We start from the raw sequence: 22,066 nt of genomic DNA, 5'->3' as shown, positions 1-22,066 counted from the left end.
TTATGTATTTTTTGTTTTGTTTTGTTATTGTTTTAGATGAGCTGACATCTTTCAGTATTTCCTGTAGTGCAGGCCTCATAGTGAATTCCCTCAATTTTCGTATGTCTGGAAAGGTCTTAATTTCTCCTTCATATCTAAAGAGAGCTTAGCTGGATATATAATTCTAGGCTGATAGTTCCTTTCACTTAACAGTTTAAATATTTGATTCTCTTCTTTTCTGGCTTGTAAGGTTTGTACTGAGAAATCCGATTATAATCTAAATCATATTTTACCATCTTATTTTCTTTGGCTGCCCTGAGAATTCTGTCTTTGTTGTTGATTTTTGATAACTTTAATACAATGTGTCTTGGTGAAGGCCTTTTTGGGTTGAGATAATTAGGTGTTCTGTTGACTTCTTGAATTCTAAGCTCCAGCTCATTCCTTAGATTTGGGAAATTCTCATTTACTATTTGTCCGAAAATGCTTTCTATTCCTGCTCCTTTTCTTCCCCTTCGAGAATTCCTATTATTATTATGTTTCCTCTTCTGAAGGTGTCAGATACTTCTTGAATTTCTCTTTCATTGCTTTTCATTCTTTGGTTTCTTTCTTCTGCCTTCTGATTTATTTCTAGATTTCTGTCTTTGATTCACTGATCCTTTCCTCTATTTGGTTGACTCTATTTCCCAAGTTTGTTATTTCATTTTTCAACTCTTGCTTTGTGTGTTTTTTTTTAATCTCCAGATGTTGTATTTGGTTCTTCTTGAGGGTTTTGATCTCCTCTCTGCTCATCTAGTTGTTTTTTCAATTCCTGAAATTGTTGATTTGACTTGTTTTGGATGTCACTGGATCGCATTGTGTTTTTTCAGAAGTACGTCCTTAATTCTCTGTCATTTAAGTCACATATTTCTATGTCTGTAAGCTTATTTTCTGTAGATTTTTCTCTTTCTTTCTGAAATGCCTTGTCACCTTGGCTGTTCATGGTATTTAATGGGCTATTTCTGCATCTGGGCATTAATGGAAGTGTATTCTGTTGTTTTTCCAAAAAGATTTATTTTCTAACGGTCTCTCTTTAGCCCGCTGCAAAGAAAGCGCTTTTCTTTTGGTGTCCAGTAGGTGGCATCTAAGCCTCTTGGATCCCTAACTTAAATAAAGCCTAAATGTCTTTTTTTATTTTCTTGTAGATATTTAATCACACTGGCTACTCTCAGTTTCAGTCTCTGTCAGTGTTAACAACAGTTTCAGTAGAGTTTGCTCAGATTCTCCTGGGGCTCCACGGTGATGGGTCTCAGAGGGTGTTGGGGGAGGGGCCTTCTGGGTTGGGAGTTGAGGGCTGCAGCTCAGCCTGGGTTTTGCAGCTGGGCCAGTAAAAATCAACTGTGGTCCCGTCCCACTTTTCTGCTTTCTGCCCTGATGACTGGGCCCTGGTGCTGGCTGCTAGAAGTTCCGGCACTTCCAGGCAGGCTAATCAGGGAATTTCCCGCACCTTCTCCCCTCCCCCACTTCCCGCAGGGAGCTCTGGAGGCTGCAAGGGGCGACTTCTTTATTTCTCCAAGTCCACTGTCCAACACCCAGGTTTCTGACCTGTGGTAGCTCTTGTATGCAGATCTCATGCTCAGACATGCTTGTGTGCAGTTTGGGTGTTTTTGTTGAGTTTTAGATGTTCAGCTTATTGTTGTTTCAGGAGGAGAGATCTGAAGACGGCTCTCACTCAGCCATGTTTCCTCACCCGCATTAATGTTAATTTGTTAACTGTCTATATATTTTTTAAAAACATAGCTAAGGACAACAGGCAAAGGAAAATCAGGCCTACTTTGTTTCTCATTTGTTTTAACTCTTCCCTCATTTGATTAGTTGTGAGTTCTGTTTAAACAAGATCTAAAACACACACACACACACACACACACACACACACACACACACACACACACAAAGGAATGCTTTGTGACTCAATAAGCATTCTTATGGGAGTATGGGTTTTAGAGAATATTTTTGAAGCAGATTTTCACAAAGTAACTTTGGATTGGCTGTATAATATATCTAACTAGATGGATCCATTGGCTTAAAACTATATAGAAAGATATAAACACACACACTCATACACACACAAATATCCTGATGTCCTGTCTGGCCTAAGATTCTAAACATCAAGAGACAAGGAACTAAACTATGATTCATTCTAGCTCTAATTTTTATGTTTTGAAACCATGTAGACAAATAATGTTTATAGGAACAGAGAACATTGATTGCATTTCTTCTATAATAGCATTTAGCTTCTTAAAGTCTTTTTAAATTTTTATTACTTTTTAAAAGTTTTTCAATTACACTTGACATTCGATATTATATTAGTTTCATGTCTATAGCATAATGGTTAGACATTTACATAACTTACAATGTGATTCCCCCCAATAAGTCTAGTACCCACCTGGCACCATACATAGTTATTACAATATTATTGATTTAAAAAGAACCTTCTATGTTTTCTCTAAGACTTTACATATACCTGTATATGTATTTAATGATAAAATATAAAGTTGTCTTGCAAACCAAATTAATTCTAAAACAAGAAGGCTGGGTTCAAATTCCAGCTGCATCATTTATGAGTTGTGTGTCCTTTAAGCAAGTTTCTAGACCTCACTTTCTCAGTGTCTTTATCTATAAAATGGGCATTTAATAGATAAATATGAGTTAACAGAATAAAACACTTAAGACAGTAATTGGCACATTCATAAATACTGGTTATGTTGTTGGTATTATTAAATCATAAATTTTTATGTAATAATAAACTCGTTTGAAAAGCTGTTGAAAGCTATGGGCCCTCTCCTAAGAGAGAGAAAAAAAAAAAAACTGCACGTACATAATGAGTTTTGCTTACCATCAGAGGATGCACAGAGCCCTTGAGATGTTCCTGGACACACACCACCTCTCTGCCCTACCTAGAGTTTGTACATGTCAGATGGAAATAAATCCTGTACTATAGAGGCACAAGAGCTTTTATTGTCTCCAAATTTCATATTAAGAATCTTATTTTCACATAATTTAGGAAATTCACTTATTGGCACTCAGCTAATGAGGAAATGAAACTAGAACTTGACCAACCAATGATCTATGCATTGTAAAGTACTCAGTTTAATATTTTCATTGCTACTTCCTCAATATTTCATGCCCATTAAATTAGTTTGCTTTTTATTAATAATGATGATACTATTCTCTGCCTTTTGTCATTATTATATTAATAAAATATTATTTTGTCAGTTATCTAATAATTTAAGAACTTAAATATCTTTTAATAGAAAAGTTAATTTGTTTAAATGTCAGTCCAGAATATCAGCATATGTAGATAAGAAATGTAACCAAAATAAGGAAATATTACTCTATCAATAGTTATATAAATATACCAAATTACCTTAGGAGAACATTGGAGTGCACAGATGTTTATTCTTATGTGTATGCCTATGTATTTTGCAAAATGTACACAACAAAGCTAAGATTTTCTTTTGGTGTGTGTTGTGGCAGATGGGGAAGATAATGCGTGGACCATTCATGAAGTTCGTGGCTCATGCAGCCTCCTTCACCATTTTTCTGGGACTGCTAGTCATGAATGCAGCTGACAGATTTGAAGGCACCAAACTCCTTCCTAATGAAACCAGCACAGATAATGCAAAACAGCTGTTCAGGATGAAAACATCCTGCTTCTCATGGATGGAGATGCTCATTATATCCTGGGTAATAGGTAAGGACTGATTTTCTGTCATCATTTATTTTTGCAGCTTTAGCAGCTGGACACATCAGTTATACAAATGTATATAGCATTCTACAATGCACTGTCACCATGGTTTTCTTTGTGTTTTTAAGGTGGAATTATTTGCATTCATTATAAGTGCCATAGTCTCCTCACATACCACATGCTTTTTGAATTTCTAAGAAAAACTCAGGAAGAAAATGAACAGGACAGTATTAATCAAACCCTGTCAGTGACAAAACAAAAAACAAAAAACCATCACTCATATTTTGGGAAAGCTGTTACTTAAAACTTAAAAACAACCACATGATTTTATGTTGAGATTTAATAGAAACTAAAGCTAATAGCCATTTACATTTTTGAACATTATGTACCAGAAACTGTTCAAAGCACTTTACATGCATCAAATTATGCAATTTCTCTGTGCCCCAGATGTAGCATAATAATTACATCTACCTTACAGCATGTATGTGAGGATTAAGTAATTTGCCTTAAATCTCCCAGATGGTAAGCAAAACAGAGGGGATATAGTGTTAACGATTATGACTACACTAATTGTCAACCAATCGTATGTATGACTTGCCATTAAGTATAGTGCAAATGATAAAGGTATTTCAATTAGAAATTTATTAATTAATAAATTCAATAGCTATTTAGTGCCTTTGTTAGGTAATGAGGATCCTGAGGTGAATGAGACATAATCCTTGCACTCAAGGAAGTTTAAGTTTGGGGCAGGTCAGTAAATAAATCAGTAATTAAAACTTATGTGATAAATACTAGAATTGAAGAGCTGTTAGGGTATTATGGACATATACACAGATTCATCTAAATCTGAGTGAGGTGGAATGTGAAAGGGACAGAGAAGTCTTCCTTGGATGGTACCTTAAATTTGAGACTTCGATGATATGGAAATGTTAACCGAATCAAGTGTTTATAGAGGAGTAAGGATGTTACAAGGCATGGAAACATTAGACGTGAAGATCTAGAACTAGGACAACACCTAGTACACATGAAATATTATGAGTTAAGCCCAGCTGGAGCACAAGTGCATTTGTGGATGTAGATAATGGAAGATAAGGGTGGTGAGATAGCCAGAGGATGATTTTCACCAGTGGTAATGTGATCAGATCACATTTTAGAAAGGTCACAGTGGTTGTGAGATAGAGAGTGGCTTAGAAGAGGGGTGAGTCTGGAGACTGAGAGACAACCGAAGTGATCCTTGTGAGGAGGATGAAGTCCAGAATTCAGGGAATGGGGAAAGGACTTGAGAGCTTCTTAAAAGATACATTTCGAAGAACTCATTGATTGATTGTACGCAGAAAGGAAGATGTGTGGATTATACTTTGGATTATTAGGTGGTGTAGTTCTCTACAAGGGAAAGTAGAGAAGGAAGATCATGCTTGAGTCTGGGAGAACGAAAAGCTGATAACGAAGTTTGAGTTATGATTGACTTTGAAGTGCCGATAGGATTGTCATGTGAAGATGTCCACTAAATAATAGAAAATACAACCCCTGGGAGAAGGCTGGGCTGTGGATAAAGTTTCAACGATCTTTATTTTCTAGATGGTATTTAAGGCCCCAACTATGCATAAAATCATCTAGAGTGGAAATACAGAGGATGTAAAGAGAAGAGGCTCAGGGAATCTCTATTCAAAACCTTTAGTTAGTCCATGGCTTAGTTCTTCCTCAGTGATCTGGAGAAGCATCTACAGTCAGTTTTATGTTACTTCTAAGTCAGGGGACATCTTCTTGGCTTCCTCACACTGGGACCAATAGGATGATCAATTGAAATATTATGAAGCACCATGCAAATCACTATATGATCATTTTAAATTCACGTGGAGTAATTCAACAGCATTGTTATTCAAAACTTCTGAATTACTGTATTTCCTGGCTATATTTCAAGGAGAAATGTGGATTGTGGCTTAAAATGTAAATTGCATCACCAAAGTAATGATAACAGGCAAAGAAGATGACTTTGATTTTCCACTGTTTCTTTTCTAATTTAAAGCTATAACATAAAATACATTTTACCTCTAATACTTGATTTTAAAATAAAAATAAGCAATCATTTGGATATTGCCTTGATCTTATTAGACTAAAAGCCTATGTGTTATAGTTTTTTTGTATGTGTGTTAGTGTATGTAAAGTATATAATACAGTGGTTAGTACACAGGAAAAGTTCAATAAACCTCAGATAATTATTATTAAACTCTTTACTAAGAGTTCATGTTACTTTTACATAGGAATGGTAGTTATTAACGGAGACATATTGAGCAAGATATGACTATTTCAAGATGAAACTGAAAAATTAGATTTTATCTAAGGGGATTAGATATAATGAATGTTCATTTTATTCTTTATCATGCATAATTCACTCTTCTACTAATATTTTATTATGAGCATTAGAAGCTTTTCCTTTTTCACATAGAAACCTAAACCAAGAATATTACATTAACTTGTAATTTTGTGAATAAAAACATTTTCCTTGAAACTGTTGGCTGCTAACCTTTGCATTTAACTTCAGAGATTATCTCACAGTGTTTTTTTGAAGGGAAAACAATTAATGACTCAGAACAGACAGCTGATACTTTATAGCATATATTAGACTCCCGGTTCAGTTTCTGATACTGGTATTTTTCTTTCTGAAGTTATTCTCGAAAGAAAATTGTTGTACCTCCTGGAAGTATTAATAAGAACTGAATTACTTAGCTCAGATGTTGGTTATCTTGAGGAAAAAGACCTCATTATTGGTCACAGAAAGCAAATTTATCTAATGTTTGGTTGACAAAAAGTCAAAAGGTTGAATGACAGACTTGACGTTGCAGGATAAGGGTAAACAGTGAGCTCAAACTAATGAGAGGAGGTGGAGACTTGCTGGATGATACTTCATGGGAAAAGGTTGTAAGGAGCACTTTTAATTTAATGTCCAGTGTGAGCTGCTGAGAAAGCAAATGTAATGCTGAGTTGACTCTCCAACAAAAGGAGAGGACTACAGTCAAAGGCTGTAATTACTCCACCGTTCCAAGCTCTGGCCAGACCACAACTGCAAGATTGTGTGTGGCTCATGCAAACAATGGGCACAATAGGGAGCATCCCAAGGAAAGCAATCAGAAGAGTGAGTGGCTGTCCACAAAACAGCACTTGAAGGGACTGGGGTGGCTTACTCTGGAGGATGGGAGAGGAGTGGAATCCAGGAGTTGTGGAGCCTGAAGTTTATTTATTTGGAGGGCCTCATTTAGAAGTAAAGACAAAACATGGTTTTAGAGGGAGCCTGGGCAAATAAGGCATCTTGAAATGTAAGTTTCATTAGCTTTATGGTACACTTGCCTCTGCTGGAGAAGAAGAGATTTAATGAGCACATGAGTGTTTTTATTTTGTTTTATTTTGTTCATTTTGTTTTAAGACATTTAAAGCAAAAGGAGCAGGCTCATTCTCTACTGCCCTAGAGGGCAGAATTAGCACTAATGGATCCACACAGAGGGATACTTTTTGAAAATTCACCAGTGGGATCAGCAGCCTTCAGAAGTAGTCAGCACCTCATCTCCAGACATATTCGAGCAGAGGCTCGACCCCGTGGAAAAATTCCTTGCTTGCAAGAGAAGATGGACTAGATGGAGGATTTAAAATTATGCTTGGCCGCTCCCAGGGGCTCTCAAGGGAAATATGACAGGAAGTCTTTCTTCAGCAGAATAGTTCACTGTATTTGTTTTGTTTTTTAAGCTTTGGTAAGATATCATTTTTACCAAGGATTCTAATTCTGAGAGGGAGAGAGGGGAGAGAGGGGAGAGAGAGAGAGAGAGAGAGAGAGAGAGAGAGAGAGAGAGAGAGAGAGAGATAGAGAGAGAAATATGATGGAGAAGTGGAAGGAAGAATGTGAGGAAGCTTTGAAAACAACTAGATTATATGAGTTTAAATATCCCATTAATCCCTATGCTTCAATTAAACTATTCTTGTCCTGGTGAGGAGGCTGGCAGGACCACAAAAGGGAAGCTGCCTTCAGATTTTTATCATCCTTTGTCATAGTCACTGGGGTTGGGGAAGGAGGTGTGTGTGTTTGTGTGTGCATGTGTGCGCGTGTGTATGTGTGAGTATATACATGCAGTATTTCCTGTTTTAAATTTGATCCACTAAAATATATATGAGTTTAATCCCAGTCTCCTCTCAATGTGGAATAATTCAAAATAAGTAATGAAGTTGTCTTCTCGTAAAACCATGTCCTCTGTACTGCACTGATGCTGGTTTCGAGAAAAGCACATAGTAAACTGTCGGCAAACAGAGACCATGCCATTGTTTTATCTTCTACAGGCTGGCTCCACACCCATTCATATGGCAGGTTCTGTGATAGAGGTTCATGAAAAGTGTGAGCATTTGGGGCAGGTGGTTGCTGGAAGGAAGGGAGAAGATTATTTTCTACAAGGGGACTATGGAAGACTTTGTGATAGGGTAGATTTTGATTGATGGTTGGAATCCAAAGATTGTATTCCTCCACATGGCTCTAGGAGGAGGCAAGGTGTCAGAGAGTAGGGCATATTAAAGGTATTAAGGGTAAAATTACTTCATTTTAACAAAGCAAGATTCTTTAAGTTAAGATAGAAAATGTGTGACTATCATAAAAATTTAAAAATAATAATTGCTCAATAATTGTTAGTCATTATTTTTCCTAAGTGCCAGACACTGCGCTGTGCAGTTTACATGTCTTATCTTATTTAAGTCTCATAACAATCCTATAAGGTACAAACTACTATTATATGCATTTTACAAATTGAGTTTTTTAAAGTTTAAGTAACTTGCCAAAGTTTACACAGCTAATAAGCAGAAGGACAGGTCTCAAATCCATGGCAGTCCAATTCCAAAACCTGTGTTCCTAAATACTACACTAAATTTTAGAGAGAATGTGCACTATGATTAATAATTCCACCAGCAAGAGACAACTACTATTAATGAGATCCGGTAATTCTTTCTAATCTTTCGCTATGCTTGCTTTAAACATAAAGTCATTGACTACGTAATATATTTGACTTTTTTACTTAACGTGTTTAAATGCTATGTTTTTTACTTAACGTGTTTAAATGACATAAACATTTTTTACTTAACATGTTTAAATGACATAAACATTTTCCACCGTGTGTTGGTCCAGGTCCACCAAGAAGCACGTGCAAAGACAAGATTAAATGTTGACAATTTATTAAGTAAGACTGAAATTTTATTAAAGGAAATTTCATGTGAGAGAAAATAGAAAGGGAGCGCAGAAGGATGCAAGGACTGTCAGACTGGGATGCAAATATGATCCCGAAGGAAGGAGAGAGGAAGGGAACATTGGGAAGAAGCATCCTAGACCTCTGTGCAGTTTTAGGAAAATTTGGCAAAGCTGTCAGGAAATTCTTGAGCTAAAATTAGGCATCAGAGGAGTCCCATGTCTCCCAAGAAGGGGTATCCTCAGTCACTGTCTGGGAGCAGCCCATAGGCAGCATGGCCTTGGGACAAAAGTGAGCATCTTTTTCATAATGTGGTAGCTGGGGCCCATGGGCAATTAAATTTCTGTAGCTGGAGATCTGTGACTTACATTCTTGTGACCACTACCCCATGGCAATTAAAATATATCAGATGGATACATACTACTCCTTCTGTGGAAGTTCCATAATTACTTCTATTTTGAGTGTATGAGTGTGGGTGTGTTTATACATTTTGGTTATATAGAATCCTATAATGAACATCTTTTTAGTATTTTTTTTTATGTGTAGGATTAATGGATCAAAGAATGTTTGTTGTTTTAAGCATCTTGATAAACTTTGTCAGATTCTTTCAGATTATACTCTAATATTACCGGAATGCAGGATTTGGGGGGATGTGGGAATTATGGCTGGATGGTTGGTTTGGGGCCAAATTTTGAAGGGTTTTGAATATCAGGTTGAGATCTTTCAAATTTATTTTGTTTTATTGAAGAGCTAAAGTTGTAATAAAATTGAATTGATATTTAAACCCCTTTCCAATTCAGGCATGATATGGGCTGAATGTAAAGAAATCTGGACTCAAGGCCCCAAAGAATACCTGTTTGAATTGTGGAATATGCTTGATTTTGGTATGTTAGCGATCTTTGCGGCATCATTCATTGCAAGATTCATGGCATTTTGGCATGCTTCCAAAGCCCAGAGCATCATTGATGCAAATGATACTTTGAAGGACTTGACAAAAGTCACTTTGGGAGACAATGTGAGATACTACAATTTGGGTGAGTTTACAATACATAGTCAATATAAATTAATTAAAAACGCAGAAGTTTCTTATAAATGTACACGTCGTAGTATTTTGTTTACTACTCATTCTCATCGAATTGGTTGGTTTCCAGCTTCTTCAGAATATCTGCATGTGAAGAAGTATGTTTTCTGCTTCTTCCTTTGATGTATCCTCTGGCTGGAAACCTCTCTTAGTCGCAAGAATCATTTCACTTGTTCTCTGGGATCAACTGCTAACTATCAACTCCATTGAGAATGCCTGTCTTATGTCTTGGATTCCTTTTTTTCTCTTAACTATTAAAAATAGTACACATTTCAGTATCATTTCCATTTAAGACATATAAATTATTGAAAGGAAGAGAATTGTTGAAATCTCTGAGAGAGCTTCAAATAAATAACGCCATCCAGGCTTTGAACTAGTTGAGATATAAAACAAAAAATCAAAATAGAAGACAGATCGTCACCTCTAATACTGATAAAATTCAGGGTGGATGACATAGTCCTGAGTCGATTAGTCAATGGGCTCAGTAATATCAAACCCCAAGATTAGGTAGACTCAGTTATTTGCTTAGAAAAAAATCCCTTCTTGTAGAAACCTGGAGTGGAATAAATAGATTCCTTTTGAATATTTATTTTAAACCCTCTGTTAAGAAATTAGTTAACATTCAATTGACATAGGTTTATTGGCTATGTCACATAAGGTTTCGTAAACTATTTTTTTAGTATTAATTTTAATGTTTAAATAAATTTTTAATATGCAGAATATAAAAATTCAATTATATCTATTTATTTATATGTAGTACTTATATCCAAAGTGTTAAGAAATTAGTTAACATTCAATTGACATAGGTTTATTGGCTATGTCACATAAGGTTTTGTAAACTATTTTTTTAGTATTAATTTTAATGTTTAAATAAATTTTTAATATGCAGAATATAAAAATTCAATTATATCTATTTATTTATATGTACTACTTATATCCAAAGTGTTATAAAAAAAGAAACTGCTTTTATTAGTTTCTTGTATCCTTTCCTAATTCCAATTCTCAGCAAATAAACAAATTCAAATTTATAATCGTGTTTTTCTTCTTTTTTACACATTGCTTTTGCAGTTTTCTTCATGATGGTTTCTTAATTAGGGTTTTGATGATCTGACATAATAATCTCAGAAAAATTCATAAGTGAACAATTGCTGCATTTTTGTTATAAAAATAGACTTGAGTACCCAAGAAAAATTATTTTATAAGTTTAAATAACTAAAAGTACTCTACAAGCCCAAAATTACATTATACTGTAATTATAGTTTAAGATTAAATCATAAACACTACCATTTATTTAGTGCCAACCACTTTCTAAACATGGTATGTATGTTGACTTATTGAATTCTCAAAACATGAGAGAGGTAGGAGGAGTGTCATTATCTCATTTTTAAGCATGGCAAAATAATACTAAGAAAAATTAAGTAATTTGTGCCAGGTTTTCTAATTTATATATGAATGGAATTTATATATATCTATACGTGGAATTTTTACATATATTGAGGCCATAGTTTGAGCTCTTTATCATTATGCTACATTCTTGCAGAAAATTGCCAGCAAGCCAGGAGGATCATTTTCTCAAGAAATTGATAAATTTAAATATACCTGACACTTAAAGACACCCTTTAAGATTAGAGATTTCCTTTGGGAGCTGGATTGCTAATGTAATTATATTCTTAACTAGAAAGGAAGTTATCTAAATAAACAGCTTAAAGAAACTCACCATAACTGTCTTTTCTTTTTCCTAGCCAGGATAAAGTGGGACCCCTCTGATCCTCAGATTATATCTGAAGGTCTTTATGCAATTGCTGTAGTTTTAAGTTTCTCCAGAATAGCTTATATCTTACCAGCAAATGAAAGCTTTGGACCTCTGCAGATATCACTTGGAAGAACGGTAAAAGACATCTTCAAGTTCATGGTCATATTCATCATGGTGTTTGTGGCCTTCATGATTGGAATGTTCAACCTCTACTCCTACTACATTGGTGCAAAACAAAATGAAGCCTTCACAACGTATGTGATCGCAGATGTTTTGATGATGATGATTGCAGATTAAATAATATGAGTTTAAATGATTACGGATTTAATAAATGTTGTGTAAAACAAAATGAGACCTTAACAATGTATGTGCTCTTGGATGTTTTGATGGTGAAAATTGTAGATTAAATAAATGTTAGCTTAAAAGTGTTCGTATATATCCATGGGACAAATAACGCTTTGATAAAGATTTATCTCCCGTTCCTCTTTAGGAAAATGCAAGGATTTCTAAATGAGTTGGAAGAGCTCAAAAATATAGGCACTTTCCCAATATTAAATAATAATAGTTAATATGTTTAAAGACAGGTAGTGTAATAAATCTCTCACATGTATCATTTTATTATCTTCGTTTCACAAAAAAAGGAAACTGAATTTCAGAAAATTTAAATAATTTGCTGAATGTTACATAGCTGCTAGTATGTAGAAAAGCTGGGATGTAAACCCTTGTCCACTGACTTCAGTGTCTATACTTGTAACTGCTGTGTTCTGCTTATGAGACACCTGGGACGCTGACTGTGAGAACATCTGCTTTCTCAATTCAGTTTGTCGGGTCTTATCATTAAGAAGTTCTGAGTTATCAATAGTGACAAGAGTATTGGCTTATGTTCGCCATGGACAGATGTATTTTTTATGTAGTCTATTTGGAATAGATTTCTCAGATATTAGGTGTCCAATGTGAAGCATCAACTGAAGCATAATTTGGTGTTATTCATATTTTTGTGAAGTGCAGTTTATCAGAGAAATGAAATCACCTAGGTTAAAAAGCAGAGGTTCTTAGCTTTAGTCAATAATTATGCCTAAAGTGTCAAAATATCTACCAAGATATGTCAGTGATTTTGGTAATAGTGTCTATGTTTATATTGTCATATTTTCCTTAAGACACGTTATTATTATATTATCTATTTATTGGGTATGAGTGGAAATATAGATGAAAAGGAAACCTAAAAGGACTCTAAACAAATTGTATTATTTTTACTAAGCAATGCATTTAACACTTCCATTTCCAAAGCTAAGGATTATTTAAATGTTAACATCTGTAGTTATGAAGTCATGTTAATAACATTACTGAGCACTTATTATGTGCTAGATATTGAGTTATGTGCTTCATATACACAATATTACCTCATCCTTGCAACAACCTTGAGAATAAAAGTTATTTTACAGAAAATAAAACTGAGGTTCAGAGAAGTAAAGAATTTTCTCATGTTTGCAAAGACATTAATTTATTTTTGTATAGTACCACTATCATTTATTTATAGACTTTATTATTTCCTTTCTCTCTTTATTTTCCCCCAGAGTCGAGGAGAGTTTTAAGACACTGTTCTGGGCTATATTTGGACTTTCTGAAGTGAAATCAGTGGTCATCAACTATAATCACAAATTCATTGAAAACATCGGTTACGTTCTTTACGGAGTCTATAATGTTACAATGGTCATTGTTTTGCTAAACATGTTAATTGCAATGATCAATAGTTCATTCCAGGAAATTGAGGTATAATCTCTATACACTGGTATATTTTGTGCCTCCATGTTTTAACTATTCCAGGGATCAACTCAGTAATGGTTGTGATAATACAGACTGCTTTCCCTCTTTTGTTCTTTCCCTATTTTATGGACTAGAAAATTTTAACTCTTTGCTTCCAAATGCAACATCAATGAGTGTGGTGGGAGAGTGGCATGAAGAGGAGAAATGTTGTCTGATTTGTTATTGTTAAAAAAATTTAGAAATACTCTATCAGCATGAATTTACATTTTATTCAAAAATGTATTGCTTATGAATACCACTGTTCTCCAAACCTTTTTTGAGTGTTGTTCAAAACTGACCATTTCCCAAATTTAGAGTGATTATGAATTTTATTTCAGAAATCTTGGTTGGTGTCCTGAATCAATCAAATGAGTGATCCATTGCAGAATAAAAGTGAATCATTTTTATAGTATTTTCAGAATGTAGGAAAATACATTTATATCTTTCAATGTATTTATAAACACATGTAAGTTTTGAGATCTGTAGTTCTATAAGCCTGATAAAATTTTAGACAGATTTAGGAAAGAGTATGTGAGTAGAACCTTAACATTTCAAAAATATCTTGGAGCAGTCTTTGGGGTCTGAGACTGTTTGCAGGCATCATTACTTTCATCTAGGGACACAATGTTGGGAGCATCCCAGTAATTCTGTTTATGCATTTCCTTGCTGAACTGTCATGTGTATTTGTATAGGATGATGCTGATGTGGAATGGAAATTTGCAAGGGCCAAACTTTGGTTTTCCTACTTTGAAGAGGGAAGAACTCTTCCAGTTCCCTTCAACCTGGTGCCAAGTCCAAAATCCCTGTTTTATCTCTTACTGAGGCTTAAAAAGTGGATTTCTGAACTGTTCCAGGGTCATAAAAAAGGTTTCCAGGAGGATGCAGAGATGAACAAGGTAATTTAACCTGATAATTTATAATTACATATATATTATAAATCTATCTAGTTTTATTAAGACAAAAATTGACAGTGTGGTATGAAGTTTACATTTAAACAAAGTTTTCACAGAAACCTAAAACATGCCTAAAAAATTTTTACAATGGTGTTCTAGATGCCTACAGGTTTAGATGATGTCAAAACTGATGGATCTCACGATTCAAGTCAACATTTTGGGTATTAGTTAATTCTTAGGATTAAAAAAGAATTTTTGTTCTGTTTTGTGTTTTAACGTGAATAGTTGCTCCAGTATGAAAGCTTAATCTTCTCCTGAGACCAGAGCTTTTGAAATAATCACTCTTCAAGTGATTCAATGAACTTGTGCTATTAGTGACTAAACTCTGCCACCAGTGATTTCAGAGTTCATAGTTCAGAAAAACAGAGGGGCTCTAAGAGTTTTCCACCCCAAGAGCATAGGCCGTTCTCTTTACTTTCACATCTCCTATGCCACCCTCTTCCCCTCACCAAATATCTCAGCTGGGTAGACAAGCTAATGACTTCATAATTGGAAAAGAAAGGGTCTTTTGTCAATATCAAAAAAAAAAAAAAAAAAATTAGCACCTCTAAGACAGAAAGATCTGCCTTTGTCTACACTCCAATAAAAGACTTCTCCTCAACCAGTTTCCATTCCTCAAATGGCAGCTTTAGTAACTTTATCAACTGGCTTAGTCCTTTCTTGGGAACAGCATTAAGCTCAGGCAGGGGACACCTTGGCTTATTAAGTTTCAGGCAGTCATAGCTTTTAGTCTCTCACTGTCCTCATTTAGATTGTCGATGACATTTTTTGAAAAGATAAAATATCCTGGACACAGAACCAAATCATTATTAGTTGTTTATTTGAAGAGCATCTCCACCACCTATAATTATATTTTTAAATGCTGTGACCATTATAACTACTGTACTATATCTCTTTAAAAAGAAGCAGTCCATTATGGTATGTCCATCCATTCCTAATGTAGTCACTTAGCTCAGCATGGGCTTTTCGCTTATGTCTAACAGGAGCACATTAGACATTTCCTACTGAAAGGGATTTAAAAGAATCTTTAATTCAGGGCTCTGCCCATCGCTATTCAACTCTAACTTGAGGGCAGTAACACCCATGTAACTTCTGGCCTGAACTCAGAACTTCAGGTTATAAACAAGTTGATCACTGACCACTTGAGTGCAATGAGGCATCTACTGTCAAAGGAGAGCATTAAACCCCATGTAGATACTGAATCTTCAGATCTAGGGATGTTTACATTTCTGGATTATAATCAGTGTACTTATGGAGAATAAAGGCATGTTTGAAATTTTAAAAAAAGGAATGTAAGAAAAATCCATGAAATATAACTAAAATAATGTATTACATTATCTGGAGTGGATCTTGAAAGGGAGAGCTTTGCTATTGTGGCTATATGTCCCTTGCCTCTCCTTCAATTTACACAGCTAGGTAAAGCATTGGTAGCTGATTATGACTTGGGGGATTCTAACAGACTCTTAAGTAACTTCTCACATTGAAAAGTTCAGAAATCAACTTCTCACATGCAAAGTGAAAGACTAGGCTTGGAAGTAAGGAGTTCAACAAAGGAGTTCAACAAAGTTCTAACATTGAAAAGTTCAGAAATCAACTTCTCACATGCAATGTGAAAGACTAGGCTTGGAAGTAAGGAGTTCAACAAAGAAAGATTTAAGGGTATTAAATTAGAAACAATAAAAAATAAGCCAAAAGAGGCATATTGATTGGCTGAGGGGATAGGGTGATCACAGTATATTTAGAAATCTTTAGAGCACATGTGGAATGTTGTGTGTAACTGTGTGGAGTGGGAGCTGGGGTGGGGTTAGGGGGTGTTTACTCTATGCAAAGAAGTCTGCTGAGTGCAGAACTCTATGTCCAGGAGGACTGAGTGCACCCAGAAGAGGAGGACCAGGGTGAGGACAGGTGTGAATAGTGTGTCATCTAATGGGGAATTTAAGAGATGTCTATTTCACCTGAAGAAAGGGAATTGATGGGGAACAGATGAATATCTTTAGAATTCCCACTTTTGACTAGGAAGTAATTTTTTTTTTATCCTTTCAAAAATAGGAAGAGAGACAATGGGTGAAAGTTGCAAATAGTTCAATTTTAGTTCAATGGAAAAATAAACATATAATAACGGTGGTGGGTTGTCTTATGAGGTAATGAGCTCTCTGTCACTACAAGTAATCAATAAATGCTGGATGGCCATTATTAGACTATATAGAAGATCTTCCTGTATTGGGTAGGCAACTGGTTGTAAAAGTTCCTTGCAATCATAAGATTCTATAATTAAAAAAAAGAGAAACATTCCATATAACTCAAACTTCTGGGTTGAGTGGCAAAAATTTCCTTCACTAAATATAATTAAATGTGTAGTTTACAGGTTTGATTAGAACTGCAATCTGAGTGAATTCGGTGTCCAAAGGAAATGTTTAAGCACTTACAAAGGGTAGACCCCAAAAAAGAATGTTTCTGTCATTGAAACTTGCTGGAGAGTTATATGAGATGGTTTTTAAAATATGAAATAAAGAGTGAAATTGATTTTATAATTCCAAATGTACAGTTAGCAATTATACTCATTTTAAAATCTATCTTTAAAAGAGAAATGAAGAAAAGAAATTTGGAATTTGGAGAAGTCGTGAAGACCTTTCAAAATTATCACTTGACAAAAAACAGGTAAGATCATATTTGAAAATATGAAGTCTTGCATATGATCAAGCTTATCTTTTCAGAGAAAGGAACAAATGCTCAGAATTAATTTCAAGAAACAGATAATAGACACATTAAAGAATTTAATTATTTTATCAATGCTCGAAATCTGTTATTGGCAAAAATAATTACATGTATATTTAAGATATATTAAATACTACTTTTGGGAACCCATGGGTGATGGAATATAGGAATAGTGATGTAAAGAAGGAAAAATTAAAGTAATAGAGAAACTTGTCAGGGGATCTGGTGGAGATATGATTAACTAAAGCTCAGGTGGAGAGTATGCACGTCTAGCAGGACCTTCTTATTTGGCTGTCAAGAAGTTGTCAAAAAGGTGTCATGAGAATTCAATGGTTATCTATTGTAGTCAGCACAGTTTGTAGTCAGCACAGTTTGTAATGTGCCCAAGAAATGCATCAGGTCCCTAATGTGGAGTGGCAGAATCCCCAATAATGAGAACATTTGCTTCTTTCTTGTAGTATGCAAATTGTAAGGGTAAAATAAATGCTTATTGCTAAGGGATATTATAAATGAATGAATTAGGAAAAAGGTGACATATAAGCTAGGACTTGCATTCAGTTGCTCATAATTAAAAAAAAATTAGTGTTTTACAAAACAGTTGTTTTTCCTCCCTCCCATTTAAATCTCCAGAATTAGACATTACAAGATTATTGCCGGGGGTGTGATTTCCTTGGATTTTTTGTGATAGTCAGATGCAAGATGACAGCTTCATCTTCAGCCATAGCACTTGCTTTTCAGATATGAGAAAAGAATAAGGGAAAAGAAAAAGTAGGGCATGCCAGCTGAATCTGCCACCTTCAGAAAGTGCCTTTCAACAATTTCTGTTATGGTATCTCGTTAACCAGAACTATGCTATGAGGCCACCTCTTGGGACAAAAATGCAGAGGAGGGAGGACATTTTGTTTTGTTTTTAAGCTAACTTTTCTTCCAGCAAAAAATAGGAAGTATTGATATTAAGTATAGATGTTAAGTATTGATATAGTATTGATATAGTATTGATATAGTAAGAGCATTGAACTAAGTATTCAAAAGGTTGGGATTTCATCTCATCTCTGTACCTTTAGCAATTCATTTAACTTCTCTAAACCTCAATTTTCTCTTCTAAAATATAGGAATAATCAAGTTGTTCAACCTACCACACAAGAATGTTGTGAGGATTAAATTAGTGTTTTGTAAATTACAAACTATACAAATGTTAAGTACTTGTCATAGAGAAGTGGCTCTTTTGTTGTTTGGATGTAAGTAACAATAAAAATTTTGCAAAAATAGGTCAGTGTAAGTTGAATTTATAGTTTTCCAGTAAGAAACTACTTGTGCTGAAATTATGATGAATGCATGACACCAAAAATCATCTGACAAATATGACAAAAATTCAAGAGAAATCAAATGCTCTTTTTCTTTATGATAGGAACTAAAGTATCTCTCAAATCAACTAATTTTATTTTCTTTGCAGTCTCTCCAAAAATGTATAAAATTAAAATTTGTTTTAATCATCTGAAAAAATGTATTTTATATCTTTTAAACACAGGTTGGATCCCCTTATACTTTCCAATAGCCCCTTTTTTAAATCTTCGATTGAAAGAAACTCTTCAAGAGCAATACTAAGACTGTGGTATCTGACCCTAGTTTTGAATCAACAAAATGTTGATTCCAGTATTAGTTACACCATCTAGAGACCCTTTTGTATAACTGCCACAATGTGGCAGCCATGGAGATGTGCCACTCATCTTCTTTCAGGAGAGAGCCTTCTTCGAGGAGTGTGGTCAGCTGACAGCCTCCAGCTACAGCACCTTTGGAATTCCCCTCAGCTTTCCCACAATGGACATTTCTTGCCAGCACAGAACCCCTCTTGGGGCAGTCTTTGCACTGGAGCCCCCTGTTGGGCTGGCTGACTTTTTACCTTTCCCCCTTTCACAGGGAAGCGAGCCTCACAGCCTAGAAGCTTTTTCTGCCTCCTCCTGATCCCACTTCTCATGATTTCTCATCGGCATAATTCTAAATACATCTCCTACTTCTAACTTTGTCTTAGAATTTGACTCCTGGAAGACCAAATCAATGCAAACGTATACTTTATTTTCCCTTTATTTTCCTTTGTTACGTAAGCTTGTGATGAACAAAAGTTGAGGCACATTTCACGTAGCTTGCTTTTTCATGGTACATTAATTATATTCCTGAGAAAATGTTTTTTAAAGCAATCATTTACATTTTCAGTCATTTTTGCCTATTGTTACTGAGATGAATTCCTGCTAGAGCATGTTTGGCCCTCATATGTGCTTAGAAAAACTCTCATGGTTCATTATTCCTCATCCAATTCACATGGCTTTTGCTTATTCCTTTTCATAAATTCTGCATCTAAAATAACACAGTTAAGTTTCTATTTTACTCAGGCCTTCTCTCTGACTCCTTGAAGGTTAACGTGGTTAGGTTGCCCAAATGCTTCTTTCACATCTGCTTTGGGCACACCATACAAATCAGTAGGATGTGCCATATAAAAATACTTTTTAAAACAAAGTAAGCAAATTTATTTGTTATTTTTAATTATATCCTTCTGAAGATCACTGACTTTGGTGGTTGGTAGCATTAGCTTTTCAGATATGCAGTCAGAAAGGGTAGCATAAAATAAAGGCAATCTTTGCCATACTGTATCACATGTCTAAACCTAAAAATGCCAAATAAGTTTTTGAATAACTGCTGTGTTCTAGCTCTAGAACGATCACTTTCAAGTTGTCAGTTTTAGAGCAGATTTTTGCACCATGTACAGTAAGTCAATATGGAGCATAAACATGCTATTTCAGCATTTTTTTGGTCCATTCTGCACTGGATTGAGTGAGATGTGGAAATTTTTTAAAAATCAGTTACATATCCAGGAACTATAGCCTTTAACTTTTAATTAAACCAGAGGCCATCTTTTAAATCATCCTAGGAAACAATCACATAAAGTAGTGGCTCCAATTCATCACTATCACCAGGACCACTTCTCTGGTTGATTTTGTATAAATTCCCAGTCCTCTTCTTCAGGTCTGTTGAGTTACAATCTCTGGCAACGAGGCCTGGAAATGTGTATTTTTAATAAGATCTCAGGAGATTCTATTGCTCATCTGGGTGTGGGAATCACTGAATATTTCATTCCCTGAATAACTTAGTCACGAGCTTGGACATGCAAAAAGCAATATTTGGCAAAGTATCTCTAGAATAAATAAACTAGATTATAACTAACCATGAAATAGGCCTAAAGCCACAGAGTAGATATTTATAACTTCTGTACAATAATAACAGCTACTCACATTGTAGAATGCCTACTGTATGTCAAGCTACATATTCTACATACTTTATTTCCTTAATCCTCACATTAGCTCTAGGAGTTTGGTAACATTGTTTTCTCTATTTTATACATGAAGAACCTGAGGATAATAGAGGTAAAACAACTTGCCCAGTGTCCCATTTCAGACAAGTGACAGAGCCAGAATTCAAATCATATATACTTGATTCCAAAGCAAGTGATTTACCAGTACTGTACCACATGGCTTCATTTCATGCCTTCATTTCCTGCTGACTCAATATATTGCCTATACCTTTTCAGTCTGTGGTTTTGCTCTTGGCCTCAGGACATTTAATGCTTGTGGAGAACGGGAGACACTTAGAACTGTTGCTGTGTCCAACGGCCTAATAAATTCCAAAGACTAAAGCTTATTTGTTTTTCTTAATGGAAAACAAACAAGCTATTTAGTTCCTCACTCTAATTCTACAGTGAAGTTATGACGAAATGAGAAATGCTAATAAAGTAATTACTAGGAAATGAAAAAGAGAAAAAACAAAAGGATGCAGGAAATGTGGTAAGAGGCATAAAAAAGGATAGGCGATGGATCATTCAGAATTGGAGTATATATTTGCAGATTAAGAACAAAGCTTATACCCAGTCCTTCCTGCTTCCACTCAACCAGCTTTTTCTTCCACTCTCATCACATTATAAATGTCAATATCATTTATAAAGACCCAATCTCTAAGATTTAAATACTATGGATAGTGCAAAGTGAATTCCCTTGACTTTCCAGTGCATTTTAGTAGCTGTACTTAGAAACAATTATATATTAGAATTTTCTGCCACCAAGTGGTGATAATGCTTCTTTGCATCATTAAGGTTGTCCTTACATGCTATTTCTTGGTATTATTCAATTTTAACATTTAATATTGAATATCTATGATGTATTATAAACTGATTAGATTTTTTTCAGAAAAATGTTATTTTTGCATCCAAATTCATATTTCAGGTGTAGAGTAGAACTAGTGACATAAAAATAAACTAAACGAATTTACAACTGTTTAGCCAGTCACATATCATTTAACTATACCAGTGGTTCCCAACCCAGAGTGATTTTTGCACCCCCACCACCAGCATCCCCAGGGTGCATTTGTAATAGCTAGAGACATTTTTGATTATCACAACCAGAGAAGGGAGTTGTTATTGGTGTCTAGTGGGTAGAGGCCATGGACACTGCTAAACATTCTACAATGCACAGAAAGTCCCTGACAATAATTGTCTAGCCCAGAGTGTCACAAATGTCTCAATTGAGAAACTCTATCCACTGAGTGCATGCAGAGGAGAGCTGTGTGTTGGGCTGAAACTGTATGAACACACTGTAGCTGTGGCCTTGGCACTTCAACATCTATACTCTGGAAATCTACAATCACACACATTCTCAAATAAATAGAACGTTGTTTTCTGTTTATTTGTTTGTTTGTTTGTTTGTTTTCTTGGCACTATTACCTATTCTGTGTCATTCAGTGTGTTACTTTGTAAGGCATCTGCCTCATGCTTTAAAACCAATTTACCATGTTTCTGATGTA

At 35.0% G+C, this 22,066-nt stretch overlaps 1 protein-coding gene across 3 annotated transcripts in view; it reads left to right on the top strand.

Moving 5' to 3' along the window:
- TRPC6 (transient receptor potential cation channel subfamily C member 6) overlaps positions 1 to 22,066 on the top strand; it is a 118,471-nt gene that overhangs the window by 90,990 nt on the left and 5,415 nt on the right. For all 3 annotated transcript variants that reach the window (XM_011369417.2, XM_011369419.1, XM_011369418.1), the window contains 6 exons: positions 3,493 to 3,709; positions 9,717 to 9,950; positions 11,740 to 12,004; positions 13,325 to 13,520; positions 14,246 to 14,449; positions 17,090 to 17,164. In XM_011369417.2, coding sequence (XP_011367719.1) covers positions 3,493 to 3,709; positions 9,717 to 9,950; positions 11,740 to 12,004; positions 13,325 to 13,520; positions 14,246 to 14,449; positions 17,090 to 17,164 — 1,191 coding nt within the window. The remainder of the gene's footprint in view (positions 1 to 3,492; positions 3,710 to 9,716; positions 9,951 to 11,739; positions 12,005 to 13,324; positions 13,521 to 14,245; positions 14,450 to 17,089; positions 17,165 to 22,066) is intronic.

This window comes from Pteropus vampyrus, unplaced genomic scaffold, assembly GCF_000151845.1.
Source record: "Pteropus vampyrus isolate Shadow unplaced genomic scaffold, Pvam_2.0 Scaffold148, whole genome shotgun sequence".
NCBI classification, from domain to species: Eukaryota; Metazoa; Chordata; class Mammalia; order Chiroptera; family Pteropodidae; genus Pteropus; species Pteropus vampyrus.
The sequence above is the reverse complement of the archived record's forward strand: the minus strand, read 5'-3'. Positions and strand labels throughout refer to the sequence as shown.